Below are 16,261 nucleotides of genomic sequence, written 5' to 3' on the forward strand. Positions count from 1 at the left end.
AAATCAGTGGTCTTAGTTTATAAATTTGGCCAAAAAATGAAAACACAAAAAATGTGTTTCCATTTTGAGTTTTTAGTTTTTTTTTTTTTTTTTTTGTATCACCCAACACTAGCCACCACCCGCCACCATTTTTCACCACCGTCTTCTGTCACCACCACCCACTACCTATTCGCCACCACCACCTGCTACCACCACTCACCACCCATCACCTGCCACCACCAACCACTACCATCCATCGCTCGCCACCTACTTGCCACCACCGCTCACCAGCCACCCACTACCATCAACCACCCACCACCCACCCATCACCACCACCACCCATCACCCACCACCACCACCATCACCCACCCGCCACCCACCACCTACCACTGTCACCCACCCACCCACCACTGCCACCACCCACCTACCACCACTACCCCACTCGCTACCACCCACCACCCGTCATCGCCACCCACCCACCTACCATCACCACCCACCCGCTACCACCTACCACCACCCGTCACCCGCCGCCGCCGCTGCCATCACCACCACCACCACCCACTCCCTACCACCCGCCACCATCACCCACCCACCCACCCACCACCACCAGCTACCCACCACCCACTATCACCACTTTCCATCACCGTCTTCCGCTGCCACTTGCCACCGCTTGCCATTTCTGACTCTTTTTTATATTTTTAAAATTTTTAAAACATTTGTCAATTACCAAACGTGTTTGTAGTTTATGTTTTTTTTTAAATAAATAAAAAATAAACAAAAATCAATTTATAAAACTTTTATAAATATAAACTGAAAACGTAAGTTTTACGTTTTCAGTTTTTTGTTTATATTTATAAAAATTTAAAAAATTCAAATAAAAACTTGTTTGGTAAAGTTTTTTATTATAAATCAGTGGTCTCAGTTTATAAATTTGGCCAAAAAATGAAAACACAAAAAATGTGTTTCCATTTTGAAGTTTCAGTTTTTTTTTTTTTTTTTTTTTTTACCACCCAACACTAGCCACCACCCGCTACCATTTTCCACCATCGTCTTCCGCCACCACCACCCAACCCCCACCACCCACCTGCCACCACCACTCACCACCCACCACCCACCACCACCCACCTGCCACCCACTCGCCACTACCACCCATCCCTTGCCACTACCACCACCACCACCCACCACCCACCTGCCATCCACCACCCGCCACTACCATCCACCGCCCGCCATTACCACCCACCACATACTTGTCATCACCACTCACCACTCACCTGTCATCACCATCCACCACATGCCACTACCAGCCACCTGTCACCCACCCACCCGCAACCACTACCAGCCACCCACCGCCACCACCACCACCATCACCCACCATCCACCCGTCACCTACCTGCCACCACTACCTACCACCACTCACTCGCTACCACCTACCACTCGCCACCGTCACCCACCCACTCACCATCACCACCACCCGCCATCCGTTACCCACTTGCCACCACCACCACTACCCACTCGCTCCCATCCACCACCCGCCACCGTCACCCACCCAACCACCATCACCACCTGCCACCTACCTGCCACCACCCACCACCACCCGCCATCCGCCACCCACCTGCTACCACCACCGCCGCCGCCACCACCACTGCCACCACCCACCACCCTCACCCACCCACCCACCCACCCACTACCACCAGCTACCCACCACCCACCGTCATCACTTTCCACTACCGTCTTCCGCCGTCACTTGTTATTTTTCACTTTTTTTTATATTTTAAGTTTTTTTTAAATATTTTGTCAATTACTAAACACATTTGTAATTTATATTTTTTTAAAAATAAACAAAAGATAAATAAAAATTAATTTATAAAATTTTTATATAAACTGAAAACGTAAACATTATCAACCACACAATACAAAACACACCCAATAAATTACGATTCCGCCCATTTAGGCCGTGGAAGCAAACATGGCCTACATTCCCTTCCAACATAACCCGTATAAGATCTACGACCAAAACCTGTGCCCCACCACCGCCAAGGGCCCTCTCTTTCCCCCCCCCCCCCCCCCTCTCTCTCTCTCTCAACTTAAATACGAAGCAAAACCCTTCTACTCCATAGCATAGGGTTGTTCTCTCCCCTTTTCCCCAGCCTCCTCCAACTGAGCCTAGAGAGAGAAGAAGAACTAGAGAGAGAGAGAGAGAGAGAGAGAGAGTATGGCGCAGTCACTGGAGTTGCTGTTGATTCAGTTCTTGATGCCTGACAACGATGCTCGGAGGCAAGCGGAGGACCAGATTAAGCGCCTTGCCAAGGATCCGCAGGTGATTCCGGCCCTAATCCACCACCTACGCACCGCCAAGACCCCCAATGTGCGCCAGCTCTCCGCTGTGCTCCTCCGCAAGAAGATCACCGGGCACTGGGCCAAGCTCTCCCCACACCTCCGCCAGCTCGTCAAGCAGTCCCTCATCGAAAGCATCACCTTGGAACACAGGTTTTCATTCCCTCAATTTTTGAATTAAAAAAAAAAGAAAAGAGAATTGTCTAACCATTTGCTTTTACTATGTATGATTTACATGAATTTAGCATTAATTCTTGTTATTAATCTTACAATGTAGTTTGATTATGTGGTTTAACCCCAAAAGTAGATGGTTTAAGCCCAAAACACAAATTATTGCAGTTCAGTTAAAATTTTGTAATATTTTAGTTCAAAAGCTAAATTTTCTATTTTGCCAATACTCTTTTTATTTTTCATTTTTATTTTTTTTAAACACTAAAACTATCTTTTATAAACTCTAACACAAGTAATTCCAAAATATCAAAACTAATATATGTTTTTTAATATTTGACTAGCCAAAACTAGTAGCTACATTTGTTGAGTCATAACCAACAAAACTAAAATAGCTAACTTAATAATTAGTTTGATATTTTAGTTAAAAAAGTAAAAATAGCTAGTTTGATGAAGATGCTTTTATTTCAGAGAATCCTATTCCCGTTTTTTGATGGTCCTTGATTTATTATATAAAATTTTAAGCATGTAACTCTACTTCAAAATTTGGGAAGCATGATGTTACCATATTTTCAACTGATGCTTTGTGTAAAATTGGATGATGATGGTGGTCATATAAGTTGAAATGAGAGGAATGATGAAATTTTTTGTGGATTTTAATGATAAATATTATAGAGAATAAGTGTTTTCTACCAGATATGAGATTATACCGTGACAGAGGGTTGGCTACACCAAGTCAAGTCTTAGGGCGTTTTTGGTTTTCTTTGTTTTTGTGTTTTCGAAAACAAAAATAATGAAAAGTTTGAAAACAACCATCACCCATAGTTTTCATGCGGTTTTTAGAGAGCAGAACCGCGCCCAAGGCCGAGCGTTTCCCCCTTGAAAGGAAGGGGTGGCGTGGTATTTCCACGAGAGAGGTTTTTATAAAATTCGTGGCGCACACTATATTGTGCGATGGGCGTACATCAGATTGGGACTCCATGGCCGCTTTGCTGCTTCAGTTTTGCAACCAAAGCGAAGGATTTCCCTACAATCAACTCATAAAGAATTGAGAAAATATATGGTAGCGTTTGGTAGAGTTTTTTAACTATGATTTGAGAATAGGAGTTGTATTTTGAGTTTGTGAGTTTTGGAATTATGATTTGAGTGTGAAAAATTTGTTTGGTGAATGAGTTTTGAAAAGAGTTTTGAATTGGGTAGGGAATTTTTGATGTGACATATGATATTTGATATAAAAACTTGCAACTCATAACTAAACACACAACTTAAAATTCTATTAAAACTCATAATTTTTTTTAAAAAATTCGGAAAATATTTTTTGTTGAATATATAAGAATTAACATGTGTCAATTGCAAAAAAAAAATAAAAAATAAAAAAATTTCACTGTTTTGGTCAACCGGTGGGTCGACCGGTTAGTCCAAATTTTACCGCCTTCGACCGAGTTTTCAAAAGTGAACGTGGAATTAACTTTTGAAAGCTGTAAACAAACACCATAGGCAAATCAAAGGGTGGAACTAAAGTTCCAAAATCCTTCCAAACACAGCCTATATTTTTATTACGAGAATTGGTCCCTACTTTGCTGTTATTCGTTACCTCTATTAACAACATGGAGAAGTTGAATTTTGTAATTACATTTTATTTTTTTCTTGGAAAGGGTTCAGGCTTGATAAATAGAACGTTCTTTCCATTTCTATTGAGGTTGCCTTGGTTTGGTTGTCACTGCCAGATAAGAATGATGGTTACCAAAATTTAGAGTTCCAGTCAAATCTAACTAATATATGAGTTGTGAGTTATGGTTTAAGCCGCGCATGCTTTACCAGAAGCTCCCCACTTTACTTCTAAGCCAACCTTGTTGGAATTAAAAAGTCACTATTTTCATATGGGTTTTTTCTATTTCTGAGGCTGCAATCATTTTTGAAAATTTAAAAATATATTTTTTGGTTTTTATTTTTTGTTTTTGTCAAACGAATTTTTGATTTTTAATTTTTTTTTCAAAAAACGAGTTCGTAAAACTCAACCAAACTGTGGGTAGCATTTTTTTCTTCTTGTCTACCTCAGAAGCAGTTATCAAAACAAAATCAAATGCACTGAAAGTTAAATAGAGAAAACTTTATTTGTCATGATAGTGGTTGTGGTAATTGTTATAATTAATGTTTTGGCAGCAATTATTAGAGGCTACAATAGCTGTGTTTTTATTTTATTTTAAAATTGTTTGGTCCCTGGCTAGGTTCGTAATATAGAGAAATAAAATGACTGAATTGGTTCATTTGTGAATTGTGATCCAAATCAAAACTTGAAGTGTTTTAAACTTTAATCTTGAATTCTAAGATGATGAACACTAAAAATATGGCTGCGAATAGGTGTCAACAATTGATGGCTACAAAAGGAGAAGATTGCTTGATGGTGAATTTTTCTCCTTCCTTTCCCCTTATCTCTTTCGTAATAACGGCAAAGCGATTTCCCCTAGGGGACACCTCAGTGGCATAGGTCTTATTCCCCAATAATGAGACTCATGTTCGATTGTCCTTACCTTAACGGAAAAAAAAAAAAAGCAATCATAAATTTGATGTAATTATTTTGGCATGATTACATTATGTATAAAAAATAGGGAAAAAGAATCCCCTTGAAAGATATGTCTTAACTGTGATAATCCTACATTAATAAAAAATGGTGAAAGCCATATCGTAATCCCTTTGCCTTTGTGTAGAGAATGGTGAAAAACCATCATGCTTTTACTTTAATGATCCCATTATCAATATCACTCTGAAGTGTGAGGCTTTATTCTGTTCTTTCCTCTATGAAGTCTGTACATTTTACAATGTGTTGATTGTTCTTGCATGAAACCACACTTTCAATTGGATTTATTGATGAAATTGAAGCTTAATCTCCTTTCCTGTTGATGCATGATTTTAGTATTGGGGAGGATGGGTAGACTGAGAAGTATTTGATATGATGTGTTTTTGTAGTCCTCCAGTGAGGCGAGCAAGTGCAAATGTGGTGAGTATCATTGCAAAGTATGCTGTTCCAGCTGGAGAGTGGCCTGATTTATTGCCATTTTTATTCCAATGCAGCCAGAGTCCACAAGAAGACCATAGAGAAGTAAGTTAATTGCTATTGAAAGCTTTTTCATGTGACTGGAAAATCAGGATGACTTTTTTTATTTTTTTGTGATTGGAAAATCAGAATAACTTGAGAGAAGATGATTCAATCTTGTCAGTACTTCCTCTCCCCCTTCTAATATTGATCTTATTTGTATTTTGGGCTGTACGGCTTATTAAAAAATGACACGGTTTGACATTGTGGCAAATGGAAAAGTTTATGTGATAAAAGAATGGATCTTGCTTTTCTTTCTATAGTCTAAACTTAAAACTTGGAGGGTATGCTCGGAATTAAAAAAAAATGACCTATTTTCATTTATTTATATATTTATATTTCAGTGAATAACAATTTAATTATGTCCAATCTCTCGGACATAGAGTCATCTGTGGAATACGTAACATGTCTATTCCGTGAAGGTTGATCTGCCAACCAAGGTGAAGGATACAAGAAACTGTGTTTAGGCCTGCATACAAGGTTGTGTGACCTGCTACCTATTATCAACTTGAGTCCTTGATGACTTCAGGATTGTGGAATACTATATACAAGTGCTGTTATTGCATTACTAAATTTAGTTAAGTGCTAATACATGCACACATACACATAGATATATACATACATAACTTTTGTGACAGCCCCTCGTCATGTTTATCTATCTGCTTCCTATAAGGGGAATTTCTGTATCTACTCTAAACTCTGAATGAAATGGTGTACTTCCACATGTATACGTTTATAATCCCAATCTTTCCAGTGTCATCATTATGTTTTTTGAATTACTATTATGTAGTGCTCTCATTCCTTTCCATTTTCACCAGTTACTCACATTGGTACTCTGTGGAGGATATAAAGGGCTAACAGATAATCTCTCTCTGTGATGCAAGGTGGCATTGATCCTTTTCAGCTCTTTAACTGAAACGATTGGGAATTCATTTCGACCACATTTTGCAGACTTACAAACTCTTTTATTGAAGTGCCTACAAGATGAGACTAGTAACCGGGTCAGAGTTGCTGCACTTAAGTAAGCCGATTGAAAAAAATTGTTCCAAATTTCTTTTGATTTTTTGGCGTGAGAGATATTCTGGCATGGATGCTAACAACTAATTTGCGGCACATTGAATTTTAATCATGTTGCCAGGGCAGTTGGGTCTTTCCTTGAGTTCACTCATGATGGGGCTGAAGTGGTGAGTAATTTTCATTCCTTTGCACTGTTGATACTGTGTGATATTCCCCATGAGTTCTGTCTGGCAAAAGACCATGTGTTAATAATTTGATAATGTTGGTTGGGTTGTTGACTTGTGAGTTTGTTAAGTTGGCATGAGTGAAGGTCATTCATATAAATTGAGGAAATCTTTCCTCGCGTTACTCATCACATGGAACTAGTGAAGAATGTAAATAAATGTAGGAGACTCATCCCAGCTGTTTACACGAATTAAGACATTTATGAGACTCGTCCAAGCTGTTTACATGAATTAAGAGATTAATTCTGAAACCAAAAAAGGCATTCTGCAGGCTGTTTCCATGAAATCCCTAGTTTATACACACAGTTAATTCTCTGGATACTTATTTTGATACCTTAGTTTCAGTATAATTAACAATGGAACATGCTATTGGATTGTTGCCACTCATTAGGTTGTTTTAGTCCTTTAAGAAATGCGGTTGCTCCATCATTGGGATTTGGCATGGCTCTGATACTTGATGGAGCGGATGTGGGCAAATTTGTCTTTGAAATGCTTATGACCTATTGCATGTAGGATAATATCTCTGGTTCCTTCAATAAATTTTTAATTGTAAAGGGTTCCACTATCTTCTGTGCTAAACCTGTCTGAATCGAAGGCTATTATTTTTTTATGATATACCATGACTTGGATGGACTTAATTCTGCATAGTGTGAGGCTATTTCTGGGAACTGAAGCAATCTTTTATTATTGCTTTTTGTGCCTTCAATCTCTGCCATAACTTCGCAGGTCAAGTTTCGAGAATTTATTCCCAGTATTTTAAATGTATCAAGACAATGCCTTGCCTCTGGTGAGGAGGATGTTGCTATAATTGCTTTTGAAATATTTGATGAGCTGATTGAATCTCCTGCACCTCTTCTTGGGGAATCAGTTAAAGCCATAGTGCAGTTCTCTCTTGAAGTTTGTTCTAGTCAAAATTTGGAAAGTAGCACTCGGCATCAGGTTAGGAGCATGGAATTATATCTTTTTCCTTCCACTACCTTACCCTAGCATGCCTTTTGTTTTCCGTGTCCTTAATCTCTTGATCACTCGTGTTTTGTTTAATGCGTCAGGCTATTCAAATAATTTCATGGCTTGCAAAGTACAAATCCAATTCCCTAAAAAGGCACAAGCTGGTTATTCCTATCTTGCAAGTTATTTGCCCATTGCTTGCAGAAGCTTCTAACAGTGATGGTGATGATGATCTTGCACCAGATCGAGCTGCTGCTGAAGTTATTGATACCATGGCTTTAAACCTTTCAAAGCATGTGTACCCTCCTGTTTTTGAGTTTGCTTCTTTGAGCAGTCAGAGTGCTAATCCTAAGTTTCGGGAAGCTTCGGTTACAGCTTTAGGTGTTGTTTCAGAGGGTTGCTTAGAGTTGATGAAAGATAAGTTGGAACCTGTTCTTCATATTGTTTTGGGGGCTCTTAGAGATCCTGAACAAATGGTGAGGGGAGCTGCCTCTTTTGCATTGGGTCAATTTGCAGAGCATTTGCAGCCTGAGATTGTCTCCCACTATGAAAGCGTTCTTCCTTGCATTTTGAATGCCCTGGAGGATGCATCTGATGAAGTAAAGGTACACAAGTACTGGACAAGATATTATTTCTGAAATTTATTAAATTCTTTCCATTTTATAATTCAAGCATCTGTGCAGGAAAAATCATATTATGCACTTGCAGCATTTTGTGAGAACATGGGTGAAGAAATACTTCCTTTTCTTGATCCTTTGATGGGGAAATTACTTGCTGCACTTCAGAATAGCCCACGTAATTTGCAGGAGACATGCATGGTAAAATTTTTTTACTGTCTGAAGATTTAGTTTGATGTAACTGTGAAATTTATTATCCCTTTAAGCAAGCTTGCTCCTGATGTTGTTGCAGTCTGCAATTGGTTCAGTTGCATCTGCTGCGGAGCAAGCCTTCATTCCTTTTGCCGAACGGATTCTGGAGTTGATGAAAACGTTCATAGTGCTTACTAATGATGAGGACCTCTGTTCGCGAGCAAGGGCTACTGAATTAGTTGGCATAATTGCAATGTCTGTGGGGAGAATGCGGATGGAACCAATTTTACCTCCTTTCATTGAAGCTGCAATTTCTGTAATTAACTTTGGCACTTTCTTTAATTGGAAGTACTTGAGATATTTTCCAAGCATTAGATTTAATGGGGTTTAATTTTACCAGGGATTTGGGTTGGAATTTAGTGAGCTTCGAGAATACACTCATGGTTTCTTCAGCAACGTGGCAGAGATTTTGGATGAGGGATTTGCCCAGGTATGCATGGCTTTGGTCATATTAAGTTTTGAGTGTAATTGTATTTGCGTCCTTGTTAATATTGGCATTTTCTTCTGGTCAACAGTATCTTCCACATGTTGTTCCTCTAGCATTTTCATCCTGCAATCTTGATGATGGCTCTGCTGTGGATATTGATGACTCTGATGAGGATGAGAACATTAGTGGATTTGGTGGAGTTTCATCTGATGATGAAGCTCATGATGAACCAAGGGTTCGGAATATCAGTATAAGAACTGGAGTATTAGATGAAAAGGCTGCTGCAACTCAGGCCCTTGGCTTATTTGCTTTGCACACCAAGAGTTCCTTTGCACCGTATCCTTTACGATTATATCTCTTTTTATTTTGTTCAAAGGAACTATACTTGAAAAATGCATATATTTTTATTTGAATTCTTTGACTATCTTAAGCTATTTGGAGGAGTCATTGAAAATTTTGGTTAGACACTCAACCTACTTCCATGAGGATGTTCGGCTTCAAGCCATTATCGGATTGAAACGTGAGTAACCATACCAACTTAACTAGCGAATGGAAACACTCTCGTATTTTGAGATGCGAATTGCTTGGTGCCTAGGGCTTTGAAGAAAACTGAATTAGCAGCAATCTGCCAGATGAATTATTGATTTCCTTAAATTTTTTTATCTGTGAGACAAACCATAAAAAAATGAATAAAATTACAGAATGGAGGAATTTTGGAGGAGCTGAAAAATATTCTATGGCCTTGGTGAAAGAAAATCACTCTCACAGCTCCTAAGCTTAAAAGTCCACTCCTAAGGCACCATATATTTTTGAAGTGGGTGTACCACCTTTTTGTTCCAGTTTTACAGACTTCAAATGACCTGGGTTTATGTAGCATTGAACTAAGTGCTTGTTCAGGCATTATTATTGTTTGTGCAGCATGAGTTACTTAATCAGCATGGCTGATATAAGATAACTGCTCCTATCTCAGATGAAATCTCATGGGTCATCTCAGGATGCAATTTAGAATGTTGGGGTTGTTTCTTTTAGATCAAGCATCTGTCCTTTCCTGAGTTGGACATACATTGGCATAGTAATCTTACCGTAGTTCAACTAAAGTAAAAAAATAAAATAATGCCATATGTGACTGTTTGGAAGGCTCTGTCTGGCAGTGCAAGGAGAGGGATTTAATTGTTTCTTTGGCGTGAGCGGGGCCTAAGAGAATGCTCTTTGCAGGGAATATTATGTCGGTGTCACATAGATTGAACTTCTTGTACATCAGGCCTTGTCTGTCTCTGTCAGTCTATCTCTGTATACATATATATATATATATAATTTGCGGGGAGGAGTTTGTTCCACTTTTGGCCGGTTGGTGGAATTTGTATTGGGCGCGTTGAAGTATGCCATGATATAAAGTGGTTTAAGTCTGTGTAAGAGTTGCTGCTGCGGACATGTTTGGGAACATAGGTTTTATAGCCACAAATGTTTAAAGCTTGGATTAGTTCTCTCTTTTTGATTGCTTTTCATCACACTGTTCTTGATCTACTGATTTCCTTTCTTTTCTTTGTTGCTATACAAAGCAATATACTATTAACTTTACTTGTTATCTTGTTTTATAACCTTATGAAGTGCTTAAACTGAGAAAAAAAATGGTGGATCGTTAATGTAGCAGTCCAAAAAAGAAGATCTACTCTGGAAGGATCTATATTTCAAGTGAGAGAGACCTATCTTATGACTCAAAGTTAGAGACAATGTAAAGTGTTTTTAAATTTTAATCTTGGACAAATTAGGTTAATTAAGTGCTAAAAATTCAAATTTGTTTATAGTCTTTGCCCTGTCCATTTAGCTTTAACATTTTTACTTAGTAGAATGAGATTATCAAACAGCATCTCAGTTCAGTTGTTAATTAGTGAAGTGAAAATGTGAGATTGTTTTGTGGTGACAACACCAGCGTCATCACTTTAATACTGTCTGGTTATGAAACATTCTATTGCCCATATTTTGAATCTAGTCCAAGTATAGGATTTGTTGAACGCCATCAATACAATGGTCCTTTGTATCCAGATGACATATATAGTTATATATCAAAGAAGTTAGATTTCCATTCATATGTAATTCAAAAATTTTTTTTTCTCAATGTAGAGTAATTTAAGTTATTTGGTACTTATTCAAACTATTTGATCTGTTGTTTCAGATATTTTAACAGCTGCACAAGCTGTATTCCAAGGTCAGAATGTAAGTGCGCATCAGCTCCTTTCTATTTTCTCTGCATTTTTTGTTTGTGCTTTAAATTTTTGACATCCTAGTTGAGAACTTTATTAACTTTTTTGGTAAACTTGCTTTGTTTAATGTTAATTGAATGCTAAAATGGTTCCACCAAATAATTTATATGATTGGTGTTCTTAGTAGTTAGGGTCATATTTAGCCTTCAGCCAGATATGCTACTAATACTGTCAAAATTACTGCTCTCTTTCTCTGCAGGAAGGACCAACAAAGGCCAGAGAAATTCTCGGTAAGATCTTGATCCAGTAATGACAATTACATCATATATGGCATTTTCAAGGCTATGTCCAATTTTCTAGAGAATCCATAAATCTTTTTATATTATGCAGATACTGTGATGAATATTTATATCAAGACTATGACTGAAGATGATGACAAGGAAGTTGTTGCTCAAGATTGTATGAGCATAGCTGACATCATCAAGGACATTGGATACATAGTGGTTGAGCCATGTAAGTATGAATTCTGGTTTTTGATTCTATCAGTTGAAATCCTTGTTTTAGTGCAAAGCAAATTATTAGGTCTAATATGCTTCCCAATCTGATTCGGTTTCAGATATGCCTCGGCTTGTTGAGGCAACTTTGGTATTGCTTAGAGAAGAATCAGCGTGTCAGCAAAAAGAATCTGATGGTGAAATTGATGATGACGATGCTGAACATGATGAAGTGCTTATGGATGCAGTTTCTGACCTCCTACCTGCATTTGCAAACTCCATGGGTATCCATTTTGCGCCCATCTTTGAGAAGCTGTTTGGTCCCTTAATGAAATTTGCGGTGGGTCAGCAACTGCTATTGACATGCATATTCATAATATCTTGCCGTCTGTTCATAATTTTAGACTCATATTTTGTAATTGACAATTGCAGAAAGCTTCACGCCCACCACAAGATCGGACCATGGTGGTTGCATGCCTAGCAGAAGTTGCTCAGCATATGGGTCCTCCTATTGCAGGCTATATTGATGTAATTTATCAGGAATCTAAGACTAGCTGTTTAATTTGGATTCTTTTTGGTTTCTCGTTTATATGGAGTTAATTTCCAAGAAATTGGGTAATGTTTCAGGCTGTAATGCCATTGGTACTCAAAGAACTGGCATCACCAGTGGCAACTAATAGGAGGAATGCTGCTTTTTGTATTGGAGAGCTGTGCAAAAATGGTGGTGATTCCTCTCTGAAGTATCCTTCTAAATGCATACAAATATACAATTTTTTCATTTACTTATTTTTTCGTTTTTCTGATATTTGTTGTTTTGGGTTTCCATTTTTTTCACGGGGGTTGAAGATATGTAATTTTCAACTATTTTTGAATTAAATTCTGTTTCATGATATTGCATTTGCTTTGTTAGAGCGTTTCCTTTACAACTATGCAAGATACTATGGCGATGCACTACATGGACTTTATCCATTATTCGGGGAGTCTGAGCCAGATGATGCTGTAAGGGACAATGCAGCTGGTGCAGTGGCAAGGATGATAATGGTGCACCCTGAATCCATCCCGTTGCATCAGGTTTATCATCTGGTCACCTTTAATTCTTATCCAGTCCTTATGGCCTAAATTCTGTTTGGGTGCTCAAATTATTTTGTTTTTGTCCCCCCTCTTAGGTGCTTCCCGTTTTCTTGAAAGTTCTTCCTTTAAAAGAAGATCACGAGGAGTCCATGGCTGTCTATAGTTGTGTTTGTAATCTTGTTCTATCATCCAATCCCCAGGTATTAATCCTTTCTCTCTTATTAAGGGTTTGTTTAATTAGAAAGAAATAAATGATGGGAAGTGAAACTGATATAAAGTGAAAGAAAAGAAAGTATATATTTTCCGCATGCAAATTAAGATGAAAATTTTACGAGAGAGAAATTAGGAATTATAAATTTAAGTAACTACTTTTAAGAACAAATTTAAACTTGTATTTTCTTTTCTTCTTCTTCTTCTTCTTCCTTCTTTTTTTTTTTTTTGGAGAAACTAAAAGCTTAATTATCATGCTAATATAGGTTGTAAAGGAAAAACAATTTGCTTGTAACTTCCACCACTTTCATGTTAAACGAACTTAGAAAAAGTTTTATTTTTCTCCATTTCTCACACTTTTCACTACTTTCATCCCAACCAAACTTAACCTAAAATGAGACAGAGAGAGTGAACAGAAAGGTGCTATCCTCGCCCTCTTTACTTTTCTTCTATTTCATTTTTGTTTCCTGCAAATGATATCCGCTAACCCTTTTCTTGGGGATTTCTTTTCATTCTAAATGCAAAACAGATCCTGTCTCTAGTTCCGGACTTGGTTAATCTTTTTGCCCAAGTTGCAGTATCGCCCGTTGAAACATCTGAAGTCAAAGCTCATATAGGCAGGGCTTTCTCTCACCTGATATCTATTTATGGGCATCAGATGCAACCTATTTTGAGCAGCCTTTCACCAACACATGCTAATGCCTTAGCTGCAATTGCTCCGAAATGTTGACGCATTCAGGACCTGCCGGCCTGATATTTTTTTGGTTACACCCCGCGCCCCCCTCCTTCAGTAATGAGATCATTTCTCATGTTGTGGTTTCTTTTAATCTATTTGGAGTTGATGGCGATCCCCCTACTGAAGAGTTTCTGGTCTGAATCAGGTATGCATATAGGGGTTGTCTGGTGCACAGCTTGTAGAGCTGTTTATTGCAGTTCATTTTATTTTATTTTTTTTGGTTGAAAATATTTGCTAGAATGTTTGATGCAACTTCTGCATATAGCTTTTGAGGCAAAAATAGCTTGAGTAAGCTAAAAAAAACTGATCATTGGGAAGTAGGGGGAAGATGTACTTTTAGCTTATGCTTTCTAATTATCATCTTTTTGCTTGTTAGAAGTTTGCACCAAACATGTCATAGTAAATTACCAAAATAGTGTGCCATGAAAAATAATTTTCATAGCAGGATTTTGATTGAATTCTTCTGTTAATACAGTCCGTCATTAGTTGGTGCCCATCCTTTCTCAACTCTAACCCAACGGAACTTATAATTTTGACTAAGGATTGGTCCATTAAATTTGCCAAATAGCTCTCTTGGGCCATATGTTCCGCTAAATCATCAGCCAATTTTCTGTTGTCACCATTTCTGCTTATATATTCTGTGGTTTCCCTCTTATCCTTGCATAGTTATCATTGCTTAGCTTAGCTCTTACCACACTTCTATGGGTTTTGTTTGCACAACTGGATTTTCTTTGACAATTGTTTTCACCTCTGAATTGCTCTGCCTCTATTTGGATATTATTATTATTATTTTAACCATCAGGAAAATTTTGGGGCATCAGAGCCAAGCATAAATTTAGGTTTGTACTGAATTAGATTCTATGCTACATGGACTCTTATAAATTTGTTAAGCACTCATTTCGACACTTGCACTTGGGTTAGGGTTTAGTTGGACATACACCCAACAAATATATTTTTAGTGGCAGAGTTTTGTAATATGAAACTATGCATAACTTCCATTCTATGTATAAAAAGCTATGTTAGTCTGTAAACTTCATTTTGCCCTAAATAAAATATTAAAAATATGAAATTTAGTCGTGTCCTACTGTTCTTGGGCATGGGAATTAGATGAATTCGATACTGAAACACATATCCTACCTACCAGGCATCTATACCTGAGTCCATATAACATAGATCAAACCACTACTATTTGCAACAAGACCCTTTTTTTCTTTGTTTGCTTTCCTTTTTTTTTTTTTTTTCTTTTTTCCACCTGAAAATAATTTTGCTTCTCATCCTTCCAACGGCGAAAGTTGTCAAAGTATGTTCTTGGCAGTCTATTTAGGCCCTATTTGGGAATTTGGTTATTTTAGTTGGCTTTTTGACTGGACTAGCTAAAAAAGTTGTGTTTGGGAAGATAGTTGGTTTTTTTAATATTTTTTTTAATTTTTTTATAGTTGATTTGATGGTTGTGAGAGAAATATTTAAAATGATCATAGTTTAGATGTGACAACCTATTTTGTTTTTATTAGCTATTTTAGCGGACAATTATCTTCCCAAACGGGGCCTTAATTGCATATTTTTTGCCCATTCAATTTTCACCATCTGCAAATATCGCAAGTTCATATCCTTGATTCATTCTTGCAGGTGTGGTTTGTGTTCTACCAGCTGTCTCCATTTTTCCCGCTTGGAGGCACTGCTCATTCTTCCAGTGTTCACAGATACAGTATTTCATGTTTTTGGTTATAATTTTCTTGTAATTTATATTTATTTTTTTAAACTTGGGTGCTGGTTAATTTTATTTATATGTTTTGTTGAGAGCAAGTAGCTAAGAGTTGAGTTGTGTTGTGTGAAGATGTGTAAATTGCAACCTGCCATAGCCCTAAGCAGGAATAAAGTTTTGTTTTTTTTGGATACATTGTTTTACCATCTAGTGTGCATGTATATTTTATTTTATGTTTTTTTGTTTGGTTTTAGCTGTCTCTTGCAAATTCTACAGTGGGTTAATTAGACAGTCACTCAACAGAAACATCTTTTTATCTCAACTTTGAAATCATACACATAGGTGCATGGGTAACATTTGCAGTTTATTATTTATTTTTTTAACAAACAAGAACAAAGTACCAAGTTTAGTTACTTGTGTATTTTGAAACTTGTTTGTGGAAATAAGCGAGAGATGACAGAAGGTGGTTATTGATGGTCGTAGATGATGGTTGGAGTTAATTGTCGGCTATTGCAGGTAATTTTTGGCAAGAGGTGGATGTTGTTGCCGCGGTGGTTGGTGGAGGCCAAAGGTATTTGGGCCTCTGAAGCTAGTAGTTAGAGGTGACAGTGGAAGGTGGTCAATTGAGGGCAAATGTGATTATCAGTTACGAGAAGTGATGGTTGAAGGAGGTCATTGGCAGCAGTGAATAGAGAGGTGGGTGTGGTTGGTGGTGGTGGTGGTGGTGGTGGTGGTTGCTGCCTCATTAAATTTAGTTTCTCTTTAATAGCAATGGGATAACAACTAA

General features: G+C 37.8%; 1 protein-coding gene across 1 annotated transcript; it reads left to right on the forward strand.

The window, feature by feature from the left end:
- Nucleotides 1-1,954: 1,954 nt before the first annotated feature.
- On the forward strand, nucleotides 1,955-15,707 carry LOC114314336 (ARM repeat superfamily protein). Its single transcript, XM_028260814.2, has 21 exons — nucleotides 1,955-2,466; nucleotides 5,449-5,581; nucleotides 6,460-6,596; nucleotides 6,714-6,759; nucleotides 7,543-7,755; nucleotides 7,866-8,369; nucleotides 8,448-8,582; nucleotides 8,674-8,889; nucleotides 8,974-9,063; nucleotides 9,149-9,396; nucleotides 9,492-9,580; nucleotides 11,234-11,274; nucleotides 11,521-11,551; nucleotides 11,652-11,774; nucleotides 11,878-12,095; nucleotides 12,188-12,283; nucleotides 12,383-12,495; nucleotides 12,691-12,826; nucleotides 12,922-13,026; nucleotides 13,566-13,917; nucleotides 15,399-15,707. Exons 1-20 carry the CDS (start codon nucleotides 2,192-2,194, stop codon nucleotides 13,764-13,766), a joined length of 3,150 nt encoding a protein of 1,049 aa, XP_028116615.2. The 5' UTR covers nucleotides 1,955-2,191; the 3' UTR covers nucleotides 13,767-13,917; nucleotides 15,399-15,707.
- Nucleotides 15,708-16,261: the final 554 nt, after the last annotated feature.

Source organism: Camellia sinensis, chromosome 2 (assembly GCF_055761805.1).
Source record: "Camellia sinensis isolate YWXY chromosome 2, ASM5576180v1, whole genome shotgun sequence".
Lineage (NCBI taxonomy): Eukaryota > Viridiplantae > Streptophyta > Magnoliopsida > Ericales > Theaceae > Camellia > Camellia sinensis.